Here is a 27,223-nt window from a genome sequence, read left to right on the forward strand (position 1 = left end):
GGAAATATCAATACAGTGAAAAAAATTTCTATGAAAAAATTGACTATAATTTCTAATCACAAGAAGTTTAATAGTTTAATAGTTTTTATGGTAAAATAATTACATATATTTTATATTGATAATATTTCAAATTAAATTTGTGTTCAGTAACTTATGTTTGATTTTATTTTAAATAATTTATATAATATATAAAATCCTGATGGTGTCAACCATTTCAACTTTTAACTTTGACAAAATTTTTTGTATTTATAAATAATTTTCATAAATCAGACTTGAAAAATTAAAACAAAACTTTCATATTTCATTTTACCCAGATAGAACGTAAGCTTGCAACAACCTTGCGGCAAGCTGGCCGCGCAATTTTGCCAACCTTGCACGGCAAATTTGTCACCAGCTTACTGCAAGCTTCAAATGTCCCACTTGACCCAAGTTTTCATGGTAAACTTACTAAAAGATTGCTCAGTAATCCTACCGAAAGATTGCATTGTAACGTTACTGCAAAATTGCACAATAAGATCGCACCGTGAGCTTTTCGTAAGGTTACTGCAAGGTTACCAAATAACCTATCTTTAAACCTAAAAAAATGTTATTTTTGTTTCATCTAATTTATACAACTTTATTATATAAATTAGAAGATTAGAAAACAATAAATAAAAAATAAAAATTTCCACATATGTGTTTTTTGTATATTGGACACTTTTTTAATGACAAAACAGGCTTTGTAATAAGTAAGAATATTTTTATTAGATAACAGTAATAAGCTCAAGTAAGATGAATTTAAAGATGTGAAGTGATTGTTTAAAACTACTGTGCAAAGTAAAAAAGTCTACAATTGTCATTTGTTTTATGTACTATTTTCCGTAACTATGCAACTGAAAACGAACATATAAACAACTGTCATTTGTTTTAACTTTCTCCAATATACAAAAAACACATATGTGGAAATTTTTATTTTTTAAATATTGTTTTCTAATCTTCCACATTATTAGATCTATTTTGAATTTTAAAAATCTACCTTCAGATGCGTACTCAGCGACCTCAAAAACCCAGAGATACGAAGTTTTATAAAAAATAATTATTTATTAATTTCGACCGCCATATTGGATCCGCCATTTTGAATTTTGAAAATCTGACATCAGATTCGTAATCAGCGACCCGGAAAACCCCGAGATACCAGGTTTCATAAAAAATTATTAATTTGTACAAGGTTTTCTATTACCTTTCATTTAAGAGTTGTTTTTACCCCTAAAAGCAAAAAATGACCTGATCTAGCAAAACGGCCAGACACGGGTATCTTTTTTTTGGTCCTAGTTTCTGAAAATCATTGATTTTTTCGTGTGTGAAAAATCGTATCGGACGGTGTTACATATTGTGCAATATAAAACGCAAGCATGTTACATTAAATTTCTATTAAATACGAGACCGTTTTTAATGTGAAAATAACCTTTTTTATAACTTTCAAATCCTTATTTTTTCAATATAGGCAAGTTTTACACTGAAAAAAAATATTGTATAAAAATTCAACTAGCGTTGTGTAGTTGACTGGAAAGTAGTAAAAATGAAATAAAATAGTAAAAATAACTACTTTTTTTAGTTCGCCTAACCAATTTATTACTTTCTGTAATTCTGTTAACGACATTTTTTCTGTAAAATTATTAAATATTTTGTAATTAAAACTACTACACAGTGAGTTTTAACCAACTTTAACATAAAGGTTCTGTTACTGTAAATGAGTTTACATATATTGAATTTGAACACTTTTCTGAGAGTTTTACAAAAAAAAATTAATATCTTTTTTTGAGCCGTTTTTGAGAAAATTGATTTTTTAGATTAGAAATTTTAATTTTTGGATTTTAATTAATAGTTTGTGCAAGATCGTAATAAAAATTAATATTATAATGTAGTTTTAGAAATAAAAGTATTGTGCTGTAAAAATTACTGAAATTATGGAATTGTAATTTTATGTGTTTTCTCACTCACCGTTTGTCATAATTCTCGTCAACTAACGCACCCTGTTCTAATGAAAATTTAGTGATTTTATTGTTAAAATTTAAAGTTACAATAAAGTTACTAAAATTTCACTAGAGCAGGGTGCGGTAGGTAATGAGAATTATGATAAGAATTGTGGACCCTAGATTGGACGCAATTGGAAAATTTCAGCAGCAATGCGTTATATATATATATGACATTTATTTTATTATTAAATTTTATTTTTTGTTAATGAAAAAATTATTACTTTTACAGTGTATTCATATCATGTGATTATTTCTTTCATTGAAACGTCCACTACACTTAAAGTTAATTGAACTACTTATTTTGATACAAAATCTTCCATAAATTAAACATAGTTACCCGGGTGCCTCGTCCGCCCATAGAAGGTGTTTTTTCCTCAGTTTTTCATAAAATATGTAATAATTTCTATATAATTAGTTTTGTAGACAAATTCCACTGCCAATAATGAGCAAAAGTCAAAATTCTACAAAAATAAAATCATAACACTCGATGCCGCCAGCGTACATACTTGTAAGCATCCTTCAAAGTACTTTTCTGCACTAGTGCAGCAAAGTAATGTTTTGCGCCTACTTTGCAAGCATGTAAAGTAAAGTGTTGCACAAAAGATATTAAATCCATTTTATTAAGGGGACTTTCTGGTTTAGAATTGACAAAAAAGACACGTTTTAAAACTTTTATTGTAAGAAAAGTATTAAAGAAATTGCAAAAATTCTTTTTGGATATTGTTCCACATTACGTAGAAAATTAAAAAAAAAATGTTTGAGTGTATTTAGTTCAATTTCGTAGCTGTAGGTGGCGTCCTTCAAAGGGTACCTTTTTTTGGGGACGCATGAAAATGCACCACCTGTCATTTGTCGGAATAGTCATTTAACAGAAAGGCAAATATCAGAAACGCCAATTAACGGAATTGTCATTTGACTAAATTGCCATATAACAGAAATGCCACTTAACGGAATCGCAACTTAACCGACGAGTCAAATAACAGAAATGACACATAACCAAATTGTCATTTAACGGGACAGTCATTTAACAGATTTAACATTTAACGAAATTAACAGTTAACAGCACAGTCAGTTAACACAATTGGCATTAAACGGAATTGACATATAACTCAATTGTCAGTTAACGGGATTGTCAACTGTCAGACTTGACATTAAAAAGAATTGCCATTTCACGAATTTGGCATTTAACGAAATTGTTTAATAACGGAATTGTCATTTAACGAAATTGTCATTGCACGTAATTGTCATTTATCAGAATTGCTACTTAACGGAATTGTCAGTTAACAGAATAGTCATTTAACGGATTTAACATTTAACGAAATTGTCATTGACTGGAATCATCAGTTAACAGCAATGTCAGTTATCGAAATTAACTTTTAACAAAATTGACAGTTAACGCTATTGTCGTTTAACGGAATTGTCATTTAACAGAATTGCCGGTTAACTGAATTGCCTGTAAACGGAATAGACATTTAACAGAATTGTCATTTAGCGGATTTGACATTTAACGGATTTGTCATTTTACAGAAATGTCTTTTAACGGATTTGACATTTAACAGATTTGTCATTTAACAGAAATGGCTTTTAAGGGGGAACACCAGTTGTAAATTTCGAAAAATCAATTTTTTTTTGTGCATTTTCTTAAAGTATACATATTTAGAAATGTGTCTGTAAATTTCAAAGTTGATCCGGTGAAAAATAAATAAGATATACAGAACACTGCATCGGCGCGTCCCGTGGCTTCATACAAGGTGGCCAGCCATACCTGACCCTAACGACAGATGGCCTTTTCCTATGATTTAGAAACGGCAACCACTGCGGAAGAGTTATTATATGGTCCAGGAATCGATGACTCTTTGTAAATTGGAAACAAAATTTCTTCTGAACAAAAAAAAGTAAGTTGAAACTTTGAATGCGTTTTTCTCAAAATGACATTTTCCAAGTCGGTGACCACGATTACTCGAATACCATTAAACCGATTTATTTAAAATTTAGTGTGCTTCATTTACACATATAAGTCTAGTTCGTGATCGAAGGATTTTTTTTTATGCAAAACTTTTTTTTATATAGCTGAAAATCGACCGTATTTTTTTAACGAAAATCATACTTTTGACTTTGACAGGTCGTCATTTTGTCAAATTTTTTTTTTTAAATCCTTCGATCACGAACTAGATAATCTTATAATAAATGTAAATCAATTTCATTTTTGTATTTCAGACGAAGTATACTTGCAGAATGCTGGTCACCGCAATTCGCCTTTTTTCTTAAGACGCCACTTCAATGGCTCATATCTCCAAAAGTTTTTGTTAAAAAATTTTTTTTTCTTTTAAATTACAGCTTTTTACATGTACTTTTAACTAATAAATAGTATTCTTCAAAAAGATTCATTGTTCTTTTGGAAAATATTCTTGAAAAAAGCATTATTTTTTGAGTTACAACTGGTGTTCCCCCCTTAACGGATTTGTCACTTAACAGACACTATTTTAGTATGTAAGTTTACACTCTATCGAATCTATAGTTACATTTAAATTTCGCGCGATTTTATAACAAAACTAAAACTATAGATTCGATAGAGAGTAAACTCACATAATAAAATATTATCCGTTAAGTTTCAAATCCATTAAAACATTAAAAGACATTTTTGTTAAATGTCAAATCCGGTAAATGACAAATGCGTTTAAAGACAATCCCGTTAATTGAAAAATCCGTTAAATGTCAATTCAGTTAATTGACAAATCCGTTAATAGACAATTTCGATAAATGACAAATCTGTTAAATGTCAAATCCAAAATTGACATATCGGTTAAATGACATTTTCATTAACTGACATTGCTGTTAACTGTCAATTGCGTTAAATGTCAAATCCGTTATATGACAAGTCCGTTAAATTACAAATTGGTTTAATGACTATATTGTTAAATAACAATTTCGTTAAATGTAAATTCTGTTAAATGACATTTCTGATAAATGACCATTCCGTTAAATGGCAATTCTGTTAAATGACATTTCCGTTAAAAGACAATTTTGATAAATATCAATTCCGTTGATTAATAATTCCGTTAGTTGATAATTCCGTTAACTGACAAATCCATTAAATGACAATTCCGTTAAATGACAATTCTGTTAAATGACAATTCCGTTTAACGACAATTCCGTTAAGCGACAATAGTTTTAACTGACAATTTCGATAAATATCAATTCCGTTGATTAATAATTCCGTTAGTTGATAATTCCGTTAACTGAAAAATTCATTAAATGACAATTCCGTTAAACGACAATTCTGTTAAATGACAATTCCGTTAAGCGACAATAGTGTTAACTGACAATTTTGTTAAATGTCAATTCCGATAACTGACATTGCTGTTAACTGATAATTCCAGTCGATGACAATTCTGTTAAATGCCGTTTAATGCCAATTGTGTTAACTGACTGTGCTGTTAACTGTTAATTTCGTTAAATGTCAAAAATGTTAAATGACTGTCCCGTTAAATGACAATTTGGTTATGTGTCATTTTCGTAACCTAACGTTTTTATTAGCTGACAGTTCGGTTAAGCGTCTTTTCCGTTGATTGTTGTTTCTGTCAAGTAAAATTTCTGTTAATTGACAATTCAGTTTATTGACATTTCGGTTACTTGTCATTTTGGTTATGTGACATTTCTGTTATTTGACTCGTCGGTTAAGTTGCGATTCCGTTAAGTAGCATTTCTGTTATATGGCAATTCAGTCAAATGACAATTCCGTTAATTGGCGCTTCTTATATTTGCCTTTCTGATATTTGCCTTTCTGTTAAATGACTATTCCGACAAACGACAGATGGTGCATTTTCATGCATCTCTTTTTTTGGTGCACTTGATTTCTGACAACCGCAGTAATACATAAATTCAAAATTCAAACGGGAATCTCTTCATAAAGGTTCATTCGAGACAATAAATTTAAAAAACGATTTTTTAAAAGTTTTTTTTATTTTTTATGTAGATACATTTTTCTCAAAAATTCGCAAAAACGCCGTGTTTTTGGGGCAATTTACCCCCGTATAAAAAGCATGGGGGAGAAATATTAAATTTTAAAGGTTTATGCTCTACTTTTTAAATAAAGAATCGAATGATCTTATGTTTTTTAAAATCGGTTCAGTAGATTTCGAGAATCGCCGTGCATCAGTTTGAAAAATGTGTTTTCGATAAAAACGCGTTTAAAGTTTTCATAACTTAATACATTGAGCCAGGACAATCAAACGATTTTTGACTACAACTTTGGTTTCTTTTACATATTTAAAAAAAAACGTTTTTAGACAGTAATTTTTTGATGATACTAAGGAACATTTTCAACCAAAAAAATCGATTTTTTTGAAATTCTAAACGTAAATTTTTAGAAATAATCAAATTTCAAATGATTTTGTTAAATTTCAGACAATAAGTAAATTTTACAGAATTTGAAATAATTTATCAAATAATTTTAGATAACATTTTTTAAAAGTAATTAAATTTTCAAAGATTTACAATTCATATTTTTAAAATTAATTAAACATCAAGTGATTTTTAATTGAAATTTTTTTATGATTTTTGTTGATGCAGAATTTATTAGAAATTACAGAAAGAAATGAATTTCAAACGTTTTTAATTTAAAAATACTTTCAAATAATTGAATTTTTTAATTTTAGAAGATTTTAAATAAGAATTTTTGAAAAAAATTGAATTCAAATGATTTTGAATTAAATTTTTTTTGTTATTTCTGTTGCTAAAGAATTTATTAAAAATTAAAGACAAAAATTGAACTTTACAATTTTTTAATTGAAAAATGCTTTCAGATTTTTTGGAAGAGTTATAATTGAAAGTATTAAATTTAAAAAAAGTTTTATAGATGGAAAATTTTAAAAATAATTAATTTTTAAAAGATTTTAAATTGAAATTTTTGTAATTAAGTTTGATTTTTTATTTAATTATAAACAATTGTTTTGATTTAAGAATATTCAATTTTTTGTATTTATTTCTAATATAAAAATTTAAAATTATGTAGGATATGTATTTTGTAGACTTATTGAATTGAATTGAAGTATTTTTTTCGTTAATTTAAAAGAAAAAATTTCTAAATCCTGAAAATTAAAAAAATGTAAAAAACAAAAAATAAATATTGTGTTTTTGTTATCTGTCTAATTTTTGTTTTAGAAAAATAATAGAGGATAAAATCAAAACAATTGAATAATTTAAAATTGTTTTATCTATCTTATCCCCAGTTAATTAGCAGTTATGAAAATACTGATATGCGTTGTAGTCAGCACCTTTCCCTGAGGAAAGAATGACTGTTCCCTTTACCTTTAGAAATATTATATTCTTCTAGCATCATATTAGTCCCTTGAGTAGCATTACTGGCATAATCTCCACATATCCCTCAGTGCTCAAAGAAAGTCTTTGTGAAAAAAAAAAATTTTCCAGAAAAAACAAGATCGTTTTTAAATTGCCAAGTTTTCTAAACAATAATTTTGAAACAGAAATTTCTATAAAATTTCGTAAAATACTTTTTCATGAGAAAGTCGAAAAGTTGGTAAAAGAGAAACAACGGATGGTGTGTGTTCTCAACTAGATTTCAGACTTCCGGATATTATAATATATCGGAACATCCGGCGGTGTGCGTAGCAAGCGGATATTAATGCAAAAATCCCAATAAAAAGTTAGTACCGTTCGCCAAGCTTAAATTCTGCAATAACTGACGAAATGCCAATTGGAAGTTTGCCAGGAAGTCAAGTGTTTCACCGCACTTAAATCAACAAAAGCAACAGATGCCACTTGTTACGTTGTCCAATTTGAAAACGGAACAACTGACTACGATATTTTTAAGATAATTAAATATCGCAGAATCTCTCGTCGACGATTGGGAGAGGAAAAAGAGGGAATAAAATGAGAACGGAGGTTTAAGGCTTTCTGATTGGAAATCAATACGAAGCCTGTGCCATGAAACGTATAGTTAATCAATTGCTTCATTCGCTTGCTCGTGAATTTCGCTGAAACGAAGTTTTGCGCTCAAGGAGAGAGCGGGCAATTTTCATGAATTGCTCGACACTTTCGTTTCTCTTTCCATAGGCGACTTCCGATGCTGGATAAAATTTATGAACAGTGATATTGACCGATTATACTTCAGCTCAATAGATTGAATAATTATTTGAAGACTCACTGAAAACTTTATCCTTTTTATTGAAACTTTTTCTATAAATTCAATAAGACGAAAACTATTTTTACTTCTGCAAATATCGAAATTTTTTTTTGGCTTTCTACTAATAATGTATCTAATTTTTCCTATAGAAGAATAATTTAATTTAAATAACTGGTTAGTTACTTAAAAATGGGAAAAATATTTTCAAGTAATGTAAAAATTTATTAAATGTGAAAAACATCAAATTCTTTAATTTAGATTTATTAATTTAATTTAGATATAGCTACCTATCCCTGACTTTCCTTCAGAAACTTTTTCGTCTTTCCCCACCTGATTACAAATTTTTATATTAGTCGAAAAAAATTTATTCCGTTGAAAAATGTTGACAATTGACTTTGAGAAAAGCCGCGGAACTGGATAATTACTAATATTTTCTTAAATTAGAAGCATAAGATTGAAGTAACAAATGTGTTAGAAAAAAGTAATTTTCCATTAAATTGCAGTCATATTGTAAATTGAATTTCAAGTGCCAGGAGTGTTCAGAATCAAATGTTCAATGACCGGTGAAATCTTCACGTTCTCGGGAGGCTGGCTTTATTCACTTAGCGTTTTACTCAATTGGATTTATGAGTTGTCAAAAGCAGTACTTTACGTTACCGAACAATCTCCACTCAGCAAAAATGTTACATTTTCTTTTATATAACGTCCCCTTCATCATTTCATTTTCAGTATTAATAGCAATATATCTTTGAAGTCAGTGTAATTATTTAAACTCTCAGGATCAACAATATTTTTAATTTCAATATTAGGGTAAGTCCGAGATAGATGGCCATACTTTTTTAAAATATCCCTAAAAATTAACGTTTCCTAAACAAAAAAGAAAGAAAATATTCTTTGATATAAAAGATTATATGCTCATTATAAAATTCACTTTTTAAAATTCTGATGCTAAATAAAAATTCGATAAGTTTTAAATCGACGCCACAAAAGTAATTAGAAGTAAGTCTAATTAAGTAATTAGAAAGAAGATATTATAATATTAACCATCTGATATTAACATTATAAGATTATAAGAACTTGAATGTTTACTGAACTTTCATAGCGCAGAGGTAACACTAAACCATAATTATCTCACGATCATATAGTCTATATTTAAACTTCATATATTTTCAATATAATTCTAGCCATTAGAGTCCTTAATATTCATCATTATCATTATGGTTTCTTTGTCAATTTAATTATTCGAAACAAGTGACATCAAATATTCTTCGTCCTACGAATGAAATTTTAATTACGTCCAGAGAATGTTTCGTTAATGCAACACATTCGTATTTAACGTCACTTTCTAACGCAAATCCATAATTATTTCCAGCCTCTCTTTACATATTGTCTACATAATCAATCTTTTTATGTAATATGGCGGATGATTTTTCTAAAAAATTGATTAAACTTGCTTGAAACTCGTTACTTGGGGGTTTTTTGGACGCTGATTAAACTTCTGGTGTCAGTTTTTTGATTCTCATAAAAGTTTTTAGTCAGTTTATAAATTTGTTCTCAAATACTTGGCATATTTAATTGTTTATGCAGGTCAAGATTATTGGCTTTTGGATGAGCTTTAGTTATTAATTTAATAATTTTATTTTGAAATGTTTTTTATTTATATTTGAAATGTACGTATTGCTCTCACAGTAAAAACCTGGGCTCAATTTGCTGCTGTTCAAAATAAGCCAATGCTGAACGACATAGAACGTGGCGCCATCTGCTTGACTCATTTTTGCTGCGGATCAAAATGATCCTGCTGGCTGGATCATTTTGAGCCCGGGTTTTTACTGTGGCTATAATGGGGCTGCATATAATAAAATTAGTCTAATTATTAAAGAAAAAATTACAGTTTTGTTTTTAATATTCAGTTTGCTTTTTCTACAAATAAGTGAGTCAAGTACGCCGAACATTATTCGATCCTTCCTTATCACATTTTTAATATGTGTGGTATAATTAATTAATTAATTAATTAATTATATAATTATATTAAATAAATTAATTTCCTCTCAATACTCTTGTCCTGCATAATTTAAAATCTAGTATTTCAATTTTTTTTATACGTATTTGTTCAAAATTTTTCCGAGTTAAAAGTATTAATTTAGTTTTTCCTATATTGGTTTTAAGTTACTAAAATTAGAATCAATCACTTTATTTGTTGTCTCTTGCAATAGTTTATGAGCCCTTACGGTGCGCACCAAGAGGATAAATACAATGTAGTTTCATCTACGAAAGGTGAGCACCCAATTTGGTCTGTTGACGGTATATCATTAATATATAAAACCGGGACCCCTGAGGTACACACACGAAAAAAAGTAGAATTTTTACCCCAAAATCGGTATAAAAATTACCTGCAACAAATTTTATCCTAGTTGAGGGCGCCACTGTCTATGTGAGTTAACATTGGTGAAAATTACTCGCAACAAAATTTACCCAGTTTTTTCTGTGCACCTGCGCAAGTAGATTTGTCACAGTGGGTGGCATAAAATTTTCTGCTATTAAGATAGTCTAAAATGATATTGATTAAATGGAAAGAAAAGAAATATAAATATAGAATAGAATATAGAAGTATATTTGGTTTAAATTTGTATATTTTGTGTGCCATACAGTGTCAAAAGCCTTTTCGATGTAAACAAAACAAAGTCAGTTGATATTTTCTTATTAAAATTTGTGCTTATATGTCTAAGGTGTCTAATTAATTGTTGTACACTGCTTCTATTATTTCTAAATCCAAATTGGTTAGTTATTAATATATTATTAATGCTTTCAAATTTTTTAATTTTTTTATAAATTATTCTCTCAAAGACCTTTGACAATGTCGGCAACAATCTAATAGGTCGATAGCTTGCTGCAAAGAGTTTATCTTTTTCCGCCTTATATGAAAGGGCAATAAATATATGTATATTTATCATTTGAAGTAAAGCCTTTTTAGAAAGATTTTTCGACAAAATATTTTGTATACCGTCCCCAACAGGTGCCTTTCTCATTCTATCGTATTTACAATTTCCAAAGTCCTTTGTAACATATAATTAATTTATCATTTAAAAATTTAACTAGTCTCAGCACAGCATTTTACCTATATTACAAATTTTAATCAGTCTATTTGATTCCGCTGTCAGTTCCTGAAAGTCCCTCAGCTCGTCCAACGTTGTCCTCCTTCCTTGTGCTCGTTCGTTCGTGGGCAATGGAATGTTTTGACTTTTGTTGTTCTTGTTCCAGGCATTCTCGGCTTGCTGTCTCATTGATGGAAATTGTTTTGCAGTATTCATTCGCAGTTGTCTGCTTTCTAATATTTTTGACGGTTTCCCTTACAGTTCTAGCATCCATCTTTTTGACTAGTTTTAGATAGACCGGGCAGTTGTTGCTTGCCCAGTTCTCTCCGTTGCAATTGATGCACCTCTTGGGTTTCTCCGTCTCTGGGTTGTAGGTCAGTTTTTAGATGTGAACCTGCGCACTTCATACTCTTTGGTGCCGTTTTGCACCATGTCTAAAACTTTTGACACCTGCGACACTGAGATAGTCTGCTGCTTCTTTTTAATATTTCCCAATAGATTTTGACTAGGTATATAGGTATTTAATATTCCGAATAGCTTTTATATATTCTGATCCGGAGGTAGAATTGTAAGATAATTTGGATGAGTAGTTTGCGTTTTCTGTTTCACGTTTATCACTTTGATAGTTTTTACATTTAATGTGGTTCATTTCTGTTGAATTTCCTTGATTTGAATTATCGGTAGGCCTTCAATTTATCAAATGTCTATTCTTTTCTTCCTTCAGCGAATGCAAGAAGAACAGGGAGAAAAAGTTTAAAAGTTATAAACAAACTTTATTATTTAAATAAATTAAATAAAAAATTAATAATTTTCTTTCACAATAATTTTTTTCTTAAAATTTAACTTTTTCTACGTAAAAAACATTCAAACTTTTTTTCTATTTTTAATAGAAAAAAGGTAGAAATAGAAAAAAATTGTTATAATTTGTTAACACTAATATCTTGGGAAATATTAAAAATTTTTAAATTAATATTTTGTATATTTATTTAGAATCATAATTACTATCGATTACTAGAAGTAAAAAAAAATCTGTGACATCAACAGTCGTTTTTAAATGAAATGCCTCATATACATATTATATAGGATAAATTTTTTTTTAATGAAGTATTATCCCAGCAAACACGTTATGTATCAGCTACATAAAAAATAGGTCACATTGTTATGTCACTCTGTAACATTATTTTAATGCAACCATTATATAATGAGAATGAAACGCTGTGATATAATTCTGTTATTCTATGGTGATATAATTGTTACGTAATTTGTATACGTATATGTTATATAACAATATGATATATTTATTACATCACAATGTGGTAACTTTTTGTATGTCACATTGTTCTTTAATTGTTAGGTAACAATTATGAAACTATGTGACATAACACATGAATATTTATGTTATTTTTTAAGCAACATTTTTTTCTTTTTAACTTTTTAAATTATTTAAATTTCTTTAAGTATATTTTATTTTTTAATATATTTAATGCATATTTATGTATTATAATTTATAAATTTATTGATTTTTAATGAACGAATGATTTGCTAAATATATAACATTAATTAATTTTTACTTATTATTACTTTTATTTGAATAGTTTTTTTTTAAATTCAAACAATTTTCTTTTTAATTGAATTTAAAAATTTTAATTTAAAATTTGAAAAATCATAATGCAGAAAAAGTAATATGCCATGAATTTTTGTAATTTGCATAAAATTGAATTTCTGCGGGCACATAATCATGTACAAAGGGATCTTTTTATAGCGTCTACTTGCCTGAATAGATTAGTCATTTAGCTAAGTGACTAGTCATTTGGCTATTTGCCTGAAGCCGTGCCGGCAAATAGAAGAAAATGGTTAACACATAGAAATTATAAACAGGAGCTGGAAATAAAATAAATTTAATTTCTGAAACAAACGTCAGATATGTACATTTAATTTGTAGAAATTGTAAACAAATGATCAAAACAAAATAAATTTATTTCCTTAAATTACGTTACAAAACCAAATTTTATGTAGTATAATCATACTTCCCGTACCCTCTAAATGAAAATTGTAGTTGACGCGAATTTTTATTTAAATTTCGATTTTTTTACCAAAAATGAGTATAAATCGCGATGAATTTGAAGAAAAATTGAAAGTGTTTCACAATCTATTTAAGCAAGTAGACGCATTTAATCATTTTCCAAGTCCATTCGTCTATTTTGCGCCATTTACCTAAACGCCTAGGAATTTAGCTAAATGTCAAATTCTTCTATTTGCCTACGACATATATTATATATATATATATATATATATATATATATATATATGTAACAGTATTATAGAATCCAGTAAAATTTCAAAAATAAAAAAAACACTCCCAGTCAAAAAAATTCTATAGAATTTTGGCTAGAATGATTCTATAGAAATTCTATATGAAGATTCTGTGGGAGTACGCCTTGAGGGGTACCCCTCACTCCCTTCCTAGGGCGAAGAATGTGACGTATGCCTTGATATGACGATTAGTAATAAGCATTCGAGCTGCCAGATTAGCTGGTTGTGTGAATTGAATTATCGTGATATAATGGTGGAAACTTCTATTACTCTAATTATAGTATAATAAAGATTTACTTATAAAGTGGAATTATTATGGTGTGGATTGATTTTGCCCTTCTCATCTCATGGAGTGGATGTGGATCCGGATAACCCTACCCGTGTAGAAATTTGAGTTAGATTTTAGTAGGAACCTCGCTGTGCGTCCCATTTGCCAGATGGGTTCCGGAAGGGAAACTCTAGGCGGGACCCGGCATTTTTCGTCACGATCGACGCTAGCGAGGAATATTGGTAGGGATCTAGCAGGGATATCCCTGCGATTTCCCTACCAGGAGTAAAGGGTTCTCGCTAGAACCCTATTAGCTCCCTTTAATTGATTATTATTAAATAAAGATTAATAAATATTTAATAAATCCAAAAAAACATATTTATAAAAAGACTTTTATTCATAAATATAATGAAAATAATTACAGAAGAAATGAAAGTAATTATTTTTTAGGCCATAATTACGTATTGATAGTTTCGTCTTCGGGAGTTGCATCATTTTTATTTTTCTGAACGCGTACTCTACCCTCCCAATCTTTGGCGTTAGGGAAAACGTTGCCCAATTCTGATAAAAAGGTTTTTCGGTAAGAAGATCCAACGTCCTTTCTTCTGTGTGTGTTTTTGAAATTGTAGCTGGAAAATTATTACACCGATTACTTTTATATATATATATTTTTTTTTTTTTTTTTTTTTTCTTTTCATTTATACTCCTGCCCTATTGGCATATTACGCACTCGACAAGAGTCCCCGAGAAATACTTTTTATGGATGAAGCATAACCATTCTACAAATTTTTTGCAAATTTTTTTTTAACCTAATGCGCCTACAGTGCGACTTTCGAAGATAGGAGTACTCGCATTTTGCCTGAACCATCCGTCATTGGGTTTTCTCGCCAGAGAAGAGGGAAACTGTAGAAAAACCTCTTCTGAGTACAACCGGTTTATCGACTGTCTAGTTTCGGCGGTATACATCGGACAATTAATCGACAATGTATACCGTCGCACCTAGACGTCAAGCCTCCCGCTCAGAATAGCTCACGTGTCGGAAAAATCCCCGGCTGACGGGGGGTGCGAACCTCGTTCGCTCAACCCGCAAAGCCTGGAGCACCAACCAACTGAGCTATTCCGTCGGTACTTTTATATATTTAACAATAATAAATTTTAAAAAGTTTATAATTAAAAATTTTTATTTTGTTTTAAAAAAACAAGAGTAATTTGAACATTGAAAATAATAAAAATCAATTTAAAGAACTTACCAAGCATGCACACATACATTTTCGTCCCCTTAAAAACCTTTTTAACCTTATTGCTAGAATTACTTTGTGTAACAAATTGGAGAGCCAAAGTTTTTGACAAATATTTTCTGAAGATATTTGTTAATGTTTTTCGTACATTGAATTTTGGATGATAGTATAGTGGAAGAGTTGATATCTGAAAATATTAAAATATTATTAAAAGTAATGTTTTCTAATTAAGACGATGGAAAAAATTATTTTAATATATTTATTCAAATTAATTATAGCTTTTTTATGATGCTGAAATCCGCAACGTTTTTATAAACGCAAACGAAAAAAAAATTAGACAATATCTATTAATTTGGGTTAAAATTAAACTTATTCGGGGGTAACTGGTTTTTATAAAAGTATTAATTTCTTGAAAGTTTGTGCAAATCAAAATTAGAGATAAATTGACATGAAAAAATAATTCTATTTTAATTTTTCGTTTTTAAAAACGTTGCGGACTTCAGCCTTTTTTTTACATTTTCTTTTAAACTTATATTATATTTTTAATTATCCAATTATATTTTTAATATACTTTTTTGAAAAAATCTCAACTATATAATAAAAATACATGGATACTTACAAATTGTTTTTGAAAATCGGTTTCTGCCAACTTTACTTCGAAGCTATCAAAATCTGTCATATCTTTTAATGGGAGTTCTATATTGTTTTCTTCCGCAAAGGTCGACACTTGTGTAATCGGAAAGATTCAACTGTTGTTGCTGGCTTATTTGATTTAATTCGTTGCTTAACTGCTTTGTTTCTTTATGCATTTCCTTGACGTAAACAAGGGTTTTCACGGTGACACTTAAGATTTTATCTGAAAAATAAAGTTATTAAAAAATTATATATTTGCAATCATACAAATCAAATATTTTTTCATTTAATTATATATATTTACTTACCAAGAGTCGTCTGGTTTGAAATATTAGAATCAAATGTCCTATCATCTTCTTCAAGAGAAAAATCTAAAACATCATATTAAATAATATCCTCGATTACAAAAATTAAGATGAAACTATCCATGTAAGTTTGGAAAACGAAAATGTTAATTAAATAATGAAAAACGTGAGTATAATTTACCATGTTGAGATTTTGATTTTTTTGACGGTTTTGGATTCATGGTGCCATTTTCAATTTTCCTTTTCGGTCCTGAACTAATCGAATGATCTTTTTCTGGAAAATACAATAATTATTAAATAAAAAAATTCAAAACTGTGTTTTCAAAAAATGTTTGATTTTTTAAAACTTATAATACTCTGAACAAGTTAATATTAACATACCGTTCAATAAATGAAAAGATATGTTTAAAAAATTGCAAATTTAAGGAAAACCATTTGTTGGTGTTAGAAAATTTTTTTAACATTAATGACAAAAATAATATCGAAATATTATCAAAAATTAGAATAGAAGATTATCACCAATACAGGACTTCTTCCAAAATAAAACTAAATTGGAAAGGAACATGATAGAATATTATTAAAAAATATTATACCTATTGATATTTGAGCCTTTCCACCGATGATTTTGCTCTTTCCTGAAGGACCCGGAATTCCTATTAGATTCTGAGAATCCTCAACTGAATTTAATTCATCATCAGCTTCATTCCCCTCAAGCAATTCTTGGAAAACTTTATCTGTCAAAACATTTTGTATATTTTTAGTTAAAAAATAATTAAAGTTAACATTTAAAAATTATATTTATGTAAATATGAATATAACACTTACCAAAATTAGATAAAGCATTCGACTCACGTGAATCAACACTCGGATCATCCTTTTTTCTATTCTTGCTAGTAGATTGTCCACTTACAGATGGAATAACTTGATCTAAAGTTGGTAGCGTCAGTTTATGAGTTGCTGCGTGGAGACTTTTGAACAATTCTGGAACTCCTTTGGATTTTTCCTCAGCATCAGTCTCCGCATTTGATGAATACGCATATTTTTTTTCTTCCAGTTCTTTTAGCCGGATTTCTGCTTCTTCGTATGATTCTAAAATCAGAGATAATTTCCTATTAATAATTTCCAGTAGCTTTTGTATAAATTCAACGACTTTTCAAAATTTTATAAAAAAATATATTTCAAAATAAATTTCTTCAAGACAGTTTTTTAAAAATAATAATAATTTAGTTATTTATAAATACCTCAGTTGATGATTTCTAAATACTAAGTAAATATTATTATATAAAATATGAATGATGTAAAGTTTTGTTTAAAAATAAAAGGTGATTTTAAGGAATTCGCATGATGATAAAAATTTACGAATTTAATCTAAGTTTTTAAAGATTTTAAGAATCGTCGAATAAAAGCTTTCTGAACGTTTTTAAATTAAAAAAAATAGATTTACATTAGATTCTTACCTGCGTGTCCTCTAAAAGTAATGAGATATATAGGCCAATCTGCAGGAGCTGGTGCTTCGGATTTCACCAGTTGCTTCAAGACCTTCCTTCTTTTTTGATTATATGGAGGTGGCATAAATCTTGTGTAATGTTGATCTTCTTTAAAATCATAAAAAATCCAGCTTTTTGGTACAGCATCAACGTCTTTTTGGCCTTCTGGTAATTCTTGTCCGTCTTCATCTAAGAATTCAATCAACTGAAACTTTCTTATGCGTTTTGTAGTTAAATTCGACGTAGGGGACGTTATTCTGGAGACCTTTAATAAAATTTATTTATTAATATTTAATCATTTTAAGGTTATATTAAAATTCTTTTTATAATACACCCTAAAAAAAGTAATTTTCAATCTAGAGGATTCCTCTAAAATAAATGCATATTTTCCTCTTAATTTTGGTATCAAAATTATTATTCTTCATTTAAGAGGATTTTCCTCTTAAATTAAATGTCGTCATCCAAACCTCGTAAAATTGTTTTTAATGTCAAAGCTATCAATAAAATAATTGTAATTTCAATCAAATAATAAAATCTTTGCAGAAAATACATTTTTAAATTAAAATTAAGTAAAATTATAATAGTTCATTTCAATATAATAATAAAAATTGTTTTTTAATATAACATTAACAATGTCATGTTTTTGGTTAATTATCAACATTTTATATTGATAATTAAAATACAAAAAATAAGTTTTCATTAATCAGTTGTAATGATCAACGAGATTTTCAGCGCAAAAATAATTTTAAAACATGATGATATGTTTAAAAGTTAACATTTTTTATAGGACAGAAAAAAATTTCATATATGAAATTATTTAACGTTTTAAAACTTTTTTAAAAAAGTAAATAAAAAGATTTAAAAAATTCGAAAGATTCAAAAATGGGGTTATAGTATTTCTATTTACCTGAGTAGTAAAATTTCACAAGAAATATCCAAATTTTTTTAAATCTAAAAATAGCGTTAAAAATATTCATTTAATTTGAATTTAACTATATTTTCTGTATTTTTAATAAAGCAAATCCATTTTTTTGTCCTTTTTGTTGACATTTTACCAGAAATATTAAAACTGAAAGGTTAAAAAACAACTTCACAACTATCATACCCAGGGAAAGGGATCAAACGATTACATTATTTTTTTCCGTTTCCTTTTTTTAAATCTTCTAAATTTAAAACGGAAAATCTTAATTAAAGAGGAAAATACAAAAGGAATCCTTTTGTCATTCTTCCATTAAAATGAAGAATAAAAATATTCTACATTTCAATTGAATAATCTTGTTTAAAGAGGAAATATTTAGAGGATATTAGAAGAGGAATTTTCCTCTAAGTATAAGATTACTTTTTTTTGGGTGTAATTCAATTTTACATTTAAATTATATTTTTAAATAGAACAGAATAAATGTAATTAAATATAAATAAATTGAAAGTAGCAAATAATTTAATTGAAAATATTAATAATGATTTGATTCTGATATAATAAAAATTCATAATTTTGTGAAAAATCATAAACTTTAAAAATCTTAGAGTTGTTTCTATCGCACTACTGTTACAATTACTTTTGCTAAGTACGATAACATTTAAATAACTTTCTCTACATTAATAGAATTACAGTAATTGTATCTTAAAGAAATTGATAGCTAAATGCAAAATAACTAGAAGGCAATTTATGACTAACAGACATCATATTATGCATGAAATTTTGATTTCAAGATGAAAAGTAAAAAGGATCATTTACTTACCTTCGTATTACAGGCTCTACATAAAATATATACTACACAACTTTCGTAACTTTGAAATTCTAAAATTGAATTCGAAATTGAAAAATATAAAATATTGAAGCACGATTTTAACACGAAAATATAGACACTATACTCGACAAGTCAACACACGCAAGATCTACAGAAAATTTGCCGATAAATGTTATTGGTTTTAGAGAATTAAGTAAACGGAAGCAGCCAATAACACTACGGAAACAAAGCATGCGCACTTTAATTTATCTCTTTATATAGACTCAAACGGAATGTTTCATAGGCGCTGGTGGTGAGCACGTGATAAAGCGCCAAATTTAAAATGATTATCCCATAATTAATAATGAAACATTTTCTTAGCACTCAAATTTTAAAAATAAGTGTTAATTGTTGATTTAAATTATGTAAAAAATAATTCAATTTTAAATTTAAATTAATTTTTTAATTGTGAAATAAAATTTTTCCGATTTTTAAGAAAAAAATCTAAAAATTAATGATTTGGAACATCGATATATTGAAAACTTCAATACATCGATTTCGATATTTTCGATGTAAATTTAAATATTATTTTTAAATTAAATAAAAAGTGAAACTATGTATAATAATGTAATTTATTAATAATATTATTTTGATTCTATCACTCGGTGGTATTTAATAATAAATTTAATTTATTTAATAACACAGCCCCACAAAAAAAAAAGTGTCATGTACTTTTGACCGGAATACCCTAACCCTATGTATTTTGACGCGCTGAACACGAATCCGAAGTCCGTTTTGCTCCATCACGTCAGGATTTTTTTCTAACCTCAAAAAACATGTCGGATTTTGAGAAGTAAGCGATTTTTTTAAAAATTGATGTATTAACTTCAAACTTGGTATCTGGGGGTTTTTTGTGTCGCTGATTACGAATCTGAAGTTAGATTTTCAAAATCCAAAATGGCGGATCCAATATGGCGGACGAATTTTGAAAAAATTTTAAGATTTACTTCAAACTTGGTATCTAGGGGTTTTTTGGGTCGCTGATTACGAATCTGATGTCAGATTTCCGAAATTCGATATGTCTGATTCAATATTAAGGAATTATTTTTAAAAAATTGTCAGATTATTATGAAATTTGGTATCTACAGGTTTTCTAAGTTGCTGACAAGTAACACTAGGGAAGTGCCATACGCCGATTTTTCTGAAACTTGGCAGTTTTGTAGTTTTTTGAAAACAATTTGACACGTATGTTTTGTTTTTCCCCAAAAGCTGATTTATGGGGGGGGGGAACTACCCCATGACCCAAAAAACCCCCAGATACACTATTGCATATTAATTTTAAAAAAATTTCGTAAAATAATGTCCCCCTACCAAAAAAAAATTCATGGGGTAGTTCCCCCCCATAAATCAGCTTTTGGGGAAAAACAAAACATACGTGTCAAATTGTTTTCAAAAAACTACAAAACTGCCAAGTTTCAGAAAAATCGGCGTATGGCACTTCCCTAGTGTTACTTGTCAGCAACTTAGAAAACCTGTAGATACCAAATTTCATAATAATCTGACAATTTTTTAAAAATAATTCCTTAATATTGAATCAGACATATCGAATTTCGGAAATCTGACATCAGATTCGTAATCAGCGACCCAAAAAACCCCTAGATACCAAGTTTGAAGTAAATCTTAAAATTTTTTCAAAATTCGTCCGCCATATTGGATCCGCCATTTTGGATTTTGAAAATCTAACTTCAGATTCGTAATCAGCGACACAAAAAACCCCCAGATACCAAGTTTGAAGTTAATACATCAATTTTTAAAAAAATCGCTTACTTCTCAAAATCCGACATGTTTTTTGAGGTTAGAAAAAAATCCTGACGTGATGGAGCAAAACGGACTTCGGATTCGTGTTCAGCGCTTCAAAATACATAGGGTTAGGGTATTCCGGTCAAAAGTACATGACACTTTTTTTTTTGTGGGGCTGTGTAATGGTCATTTGTGTTTACACGTTTGTAAATAAATGAACCGCAAGTGTCGGTAATTGTTAAGAAAGTTATACAGATCAATATTACAATTTAAAAAATTTTTTAAATTCATCGCGAAGAAAGCAGGACAACAATTACTAAAGTGGTGACAGAAAACAAGAGTTTTCCTTAACATGTAAGTTAAGAGTATATTTTGGAATAGAAAGCTTTGGAGCCATTTTAGGACAATTTTTAATTCTTTTCACAATAGGAGGCATTTCGTTTCATCCCCATAGAGCCCTGAGAACAATATTTACGTCTGTAAGTAGCGCGTGTCCATTGTTTTCGGGTGATCCACGACTGGAACCAAAAAAGTAACAAAATCTAGTGGTGGATCAGTCCTACTTTTCGCCTGTTGACGCATTGTTTTATTGAAAATTTTATGAGTTAAATTTTAGTTAACACTAATTCAAATGTTTATTAATTGTTAACACCTGGGGGTCGATTACGTAACTTTCCCACATCCCACATCTCACTTCCCACATTTTACATCCCAAATCCCACATCTCACTTCCTACATTTTATATCCCACTTCCCACATCCCATATTTCACATCTCACTTCCCATATTTCACATCTCACTTCCCATATTTCATATCCCACTTCCCATATTTCACATCTCACTTCTTACTTCCCATATTTCATATCCACTTCCCATATTTTACATACCACATCCCACATCCCACTTCCCATATTTCACATTCCACATCTCACTTCCCACATTTCACATCCCACTTCTCACATTTCACTTTTCACACTTCACATCTCACATTGTACATTACACTTTTCTTATCACGCTTCCCACCTTTTATTTCTCACATCTCTCCCATTTCCCACAAGATGTTGGATGTGGGAAGTGGTATGTAAAATGTGGGAAGTGAGAAGTGGGATGTAAAATGTGGGAAATGGGATGTGGGAATTGAGAAGTGGGATGTAAAATGTAGGAAGTGAGATGTGGGATGTAAAATGTGAGAAGTGAGATGTGGGATGTAAAATGTGGGAAGTGGGATGTGGGAAGTGGGAAATTTACGTAATCGACCCCCTGATTTCAAATTGTTAAATTTTTGTTGAATTAAAATACCCAGAATTAATAAATGTTATTTATCATTGAAACTGAAGCTTTAAGAGTTTCTATTTATTTATTACCAAAAATTCTAATAAAAAGATGATTAATTAATATTTAGTCACATTATACCGTAAAGCCCTATAAAAGTTGCAAAACGTCTCAGTCTCGTAATTTTAAAATGCAATGTTTTTTAGTATGATTTTTTAAGTGATCCACCACTGGAGCAATCTACAACCATGACTGGTGCAAACAGTGATCCAGAATAGGATCATTGACAAATTATCTTTGATGGAGCATTAAAGTAAACGTAGGTGTCAAAATTAAGTCTAACCTTGAAGGAAATGTCTATTGGAACTATCTGGTCCATAATACTATAAAGAATAACCTCGAATTTGTCTAAAAACAACCTATACAGAACTTCAAAGTCAAATTAAGAAAGTTAAGGGGCTTAACTGATCCACCACTGGTGCAGTTACCCTATGCATAAATAAATATTAATTAAAAACTTAAAGATTTTAAAATTTTCTAGAAATTAGAAGAAAATAAAAAAACTAGATAAAAATAAATATCTAAATAAATATAAAAATAAACTATATAAATAAAAAAACTAGAAATTAAGAAAATAGAGTGATTTATCCCCACCACCGAAATATATATAGATAACCGGCTATTTTTCACAGTTTTACATAAATGTTAATGCGCTAGGTTAAAGTAACCGCAAGATATTTAGCACCTTATTTGTGTGCTGTTTAAACTTACTTACTTTCACAGACCAACTTTGAAAACATATTTTATCTATTATTTTCATTTTTTCACTTAATTAAGAAACCCCCACAAAAAAAATTTTGTCCGGCAAAATAGACTAGTCATTCTTACGTATTTTGGGTCACTGAATCCGAATCCTGGGTCAGAATTTGAAAGTTGGTTCTTATTTTTAAGATAAACTCAAAAAACTGCTTAACGGCATGTGGGAAAAGCCCACGTGACCTAGTATGGGAAAATGTATTTTCCAAAATTCCAACTTTCTCTAAAATGAAAAAAGATTTTAGGCTAAAAATTTGAGGGTTGATAGATTTGGGTACAATGCACCGCGCTGTTCTCCTGAAAAAACTTAATTTTGCGTTAAATTATTTAAAAACTAATTTTAAAAAGTTTAATTTTTAAACGAAAATGACAAAAAAGATGGCGGCGCATACACAGACGTTGCTTGAGTGTGTCAGTGCTCCAGTAAACAGCGCCAATTCGAGCGAGTGGCCGCTGAATGAACTATGATTAAATACATTATTTTACTATTTATTGCTTTATTTTTATTATTTTTACGTAAATGAGGAGAACAGCCCTATGCTTTGCAACCTCCTTTATCAAGTCTTGAATATTTTAACCCGAAATCATTATTTATTTCAGAGAAAGTTGGAATCCACAAAAAAAAGCTCTATTTCCCACATGGCCTTGAAAAAGAAAAAAAATCAAAAAGTGAAAAATTTTTGTATGGCACTGCGATAGTGTAATTCCATGTATTTTTAGCCACTGATTCCGAAACCAAAGTTATAATTGTTAGATTTGCTGAAATGTTTTGAGATAATTGCAAAAAACTCAATAAACAAAAATTCAAAAAAAACTCAAAATCAGTTTTTTGGCATTATCTTCAAAATTTAAGCTTATTTCTCAATTCTGATTTCGAATTCGAATTCAGTGAAAAAAAGTACAATGTGCATGGAAATACAATATCGTAGTGTTTCGGCAAAAAATTATCTTTGTCGACAGGAAAAACAAAGTGTTATTTTAACACCAGAATTGGTGTTAAAATAACACGCAACAAATGTTACCCTAAATCTGGGTTAAATCTTATGGGTTTTAGCATTGGAGAAAATTACCCGCAACAAAACTAACGCCAGCTTTTTTCTGTGTCCCTAATTCAGGATTTTTATCAGATTTTTGAGATTATCTCTAAGAACTAAGACGTAACAATGACTACTCTATTTCGCCGGAGAAAATTAATTTTTTTTCTGAGGCTGTGTAGTCAATAAAAGATAATAAATTAATTAATTCTGAACAAGAGACAGTAAAATACATTGTACATTTTAAAAGAGTTGTCAATATTTTTAATAATCTTTCTAATTGCTGAAAAAGTGAGTTTTCCATATCTTCTCCATTTTAAACTCATATTTCAAGATAAATAATAAAAATTTTGACTGAATTGTTTTTATTTCGTTCTCTAAATATCATCCAGAATCATTTCGGAAAGTATCTATTTTTTTAAAAAATTAGGCCTTAACGACTTTTGATATAAAATATAATGGATTGAGCCAAAAATTTGTAATTACCTCTTTTGCCATTTAAATGTTCGAAAATTCTTTACTTTTATGGTATAATTTTAATTTTTTATATCCTAAAAACAAAGTATTGTGCAAATTATTATGTAAATTAAGTGTTGAAATTTAATTTTTTTTAATTAAATACAATTTAATATATAAACTACACATATTATTAATTTTTTCCGTAGGCTACTTTTTTTACTTTTCAGGCTACTTTTTGCTATTTTTCATTAAAAATTTTTCTAAATAAAAAAATATAAGAAAATGTAGAATTTGAAAATGTGTAGATAGAGCAGCGCATGGACCTTTGGAGTAACTGCGACTACTAACTCCATGTAACTTCTTTGGAATGATTGTATGTGCTTATTGTAATCCTTGTCAAGATTATTTCCAAAACATGCGTGGACAACATTTTTAAAGTCATCAAATACTTTTACATATTTCATTACACTTACATTTTTCATGCTCCGTAAAATATCCACGTTCTCCAGAAGCTTTTTACAGGAATTACCTTTGAAGGTTGGTGCCCCGTAAGTTATTTCACGTTCAGCATAGCATGCCTTAGCCCAAGCAAGAGATTCTGACTCACAATCTTTTAGCATATAAGAAAATAGCGTATTGGCTACTCCAAGCATTAGGTGTAGTTCCGGTGGCGGAATGATATCCAAATAAACCTTTTCATTCTTTGTCATAATAAGTGGTGGATTAACACAGTTAAAAAATTTTTTTGCTTGACTTTTGACCGCCCCACTTGCACGCCATTTTGTATAGTTTTCTACTGTATTTTGTGAAGATCTAAGAGTCCCGCAGGAATCAAGTTCGCCTTTTTTCGCGTAGCACCAAGTGCATGGGTATAAACTACTGTGCGGCATAATACCTGCTAAAATATTTGCTAGCTTGAGGTCTGTTGCAATTGTGCCTTCAAATGATTTTAAACATAACTCAGACCAAAGTTTACTAACGTTCTCGTAGTTTTCTTGAGAATCTGAAGCGATTGCTAAAATAAACAATTTTTTAACCCCAGAATCTTTAAACCTTTTTGCAGCGATACCTTCATCGTAGGTAGAACGCTTAGAATTGTTACTTTCGTTACTTGATGTTTGCACTGAAAGGCAAATTTTCAAAAACCCACCTCCTCCATCTATCCCTAACTTAAAGAAAGTATTTGATACCTCTCTCTGATTTTGTATGTGTTTGATGAAACCCTGCAAATTGGTACAATACACTACGACTTTAGTATCATTGGAAACTTGTTCTCCATTCTTTTTTAAAAACACAAAATCTTTAATATCAAAGAAATCATCTACAGAGTGAGATTTGATCATAAGCTTTGTCCTCACATCAGACTCAATGACTTTCCTATTACCAGATGCTACACGTAAAGCAGATGCAAGAGCATTAGTTTTATGATTACTCAGATTAAGATTAGTTTGGATATTTAATCAATCATTTGCAGACAACAATTGTCTCTTTAAAGAATTGTCTTTGGGTTTTCCTACATGGATAGGAAGAGGTCGGCCTTGCAACTGAGTTAAAGATACATCAGGGGACCCATTTTCTTTATTTTCATTAACTTTCTGCTTCATCACTGTTGAAATTACTTGGCTTTGTACCTTTGATGGTGTTTCTAATAAGCAAGAGGTAAGATTTTTTACTCTAGATGTTAAATTACACTGATGCATTTTTCCTCTTCCAATGACGTCAAAACAGAATGAACATCGCTTTTCAGAAATCAATTTTTGTTTTGGTTGTCCTAAAATGAGTGAAAATTAATATAGAAAAAAAACAATTATAGATTTGGAAAATTCTACTAAATGCAAATCAAAAATATTTACCCGAAACTTGATCTTCTTGAGATTTTTTTGAAAAATTTATAGGCTGGCTACGTGCAATTTCACAAATTGTACAGTCACACTTCAAGTTGATTTTCGATCTCGTCACTGATATACTTTTACTTGTAAATATAGCAATGTAGGTTTTCAATGTGTTTGAAATAATAAACATTTGCTTAAACTTTCGAGAACACCATAAACACACTTTTTTACGATTTTGCTCATGCGTCAGAGCCTGATGTGGCATTTTAAAGCGAAATAAACTTTTAAAAATACAATACAGAAATGACAAGTAACTGACAGTATTAAGTGTGAAGTAAGTAAAATGTTTAAAACAAACTAGAATCAAAAAGAACGCAAAAAATACGCCATCTACGTTTTTTTTACAATAAATCGATTTTTTTCAAAAAGCCCTCACCGATTTTTTTCTTTTTTGTCTTAAAATAATGCTAATAAAATATAAATTCAGAATCAACAAAAAAATTTAGAGTTACTGAAAGTTTGAATAAAATTTAGTCCAGGCCAACCGTGAATCCTATAGCTAACCTGGCGAGACAACCGTTTGTCGAAAATTCAAATTCTATTAAACTTCCCCAATTTAGTAACAACGATCCCGAGATGTGGTTCGCGCAGGTAGAATCGATTTTTGAAAGAAATAGAATAGAGACCGAATGCTCAAAAGCTCAGATTATTATGGCACAAGTCGACGCTGACACACTTGCTTGCGTGAGGCATGTCGTAATGTCAAATCCTAAGCCAGTAGATGCGTA

The 27,223-nt window shown here is 29.3% G+C and overlaps 2 protein-coding genes across 5 annotated transcripts in view; one reads left to right on the top strand and one right to left on the bottom strand.

The window, feature by feature from the left end:
* Window positions 1-27,223, top strand: part of LOC127285401 (synaptotagmin-7) — an 858,561-nt gene that overhangs the window by 375,385 nt on the left and 455,953 nt on the right. The gene's annotated exons all lie outside the window — the stretch shown is intronic.
* On the bottom strand, window positions 14,262-19,587 carry LOC127285411 (uncharacterized). The gene is made up of 9 exons (XM_051311413.1): window positions 19,236-19,587; window positions 17,467-17,761; window positions 16,835-17,098; window positions 16,603-16,743; window positions 16,191-16,283; window positions 16,013-16,075; window positions 15,691-15,927; window positions 15,084-15,258; window positions 14,262-14,462 (listed from the first exon to the last, which is right to left on the bottom strand). Exons 2-7 carry the CDS (start codon window positions 17,579-17,581, stop codon window positions 15,737-15,739), a joined length of 867 nt encoding a protein of 288 aa, XP_051167370.1. The 5' UTR covers window positions 17,582-17,761; window positions 19,236-19,587; the 3' UTR covers window positions 14,262-14,462; window positions 15,084-15,258; window positions 15,691-15,736.

Source organism: Leptopilina boulardi, unplaced genomic scaffold (genome assembly GCF_019393585.1).
Source record: "Leptopilina boulardi isolate dan_hultmark-lab unplaced genomic scaffold, ZJU_Lbou_2.1 LbouV2_332, whole genome shotgun sequence".
NCBI lineage: Eukaryota > Metazoa > Arthropoda > Insecta > Hymenoptera > Figitidae > Leptopilina > Leptopilina boulardi.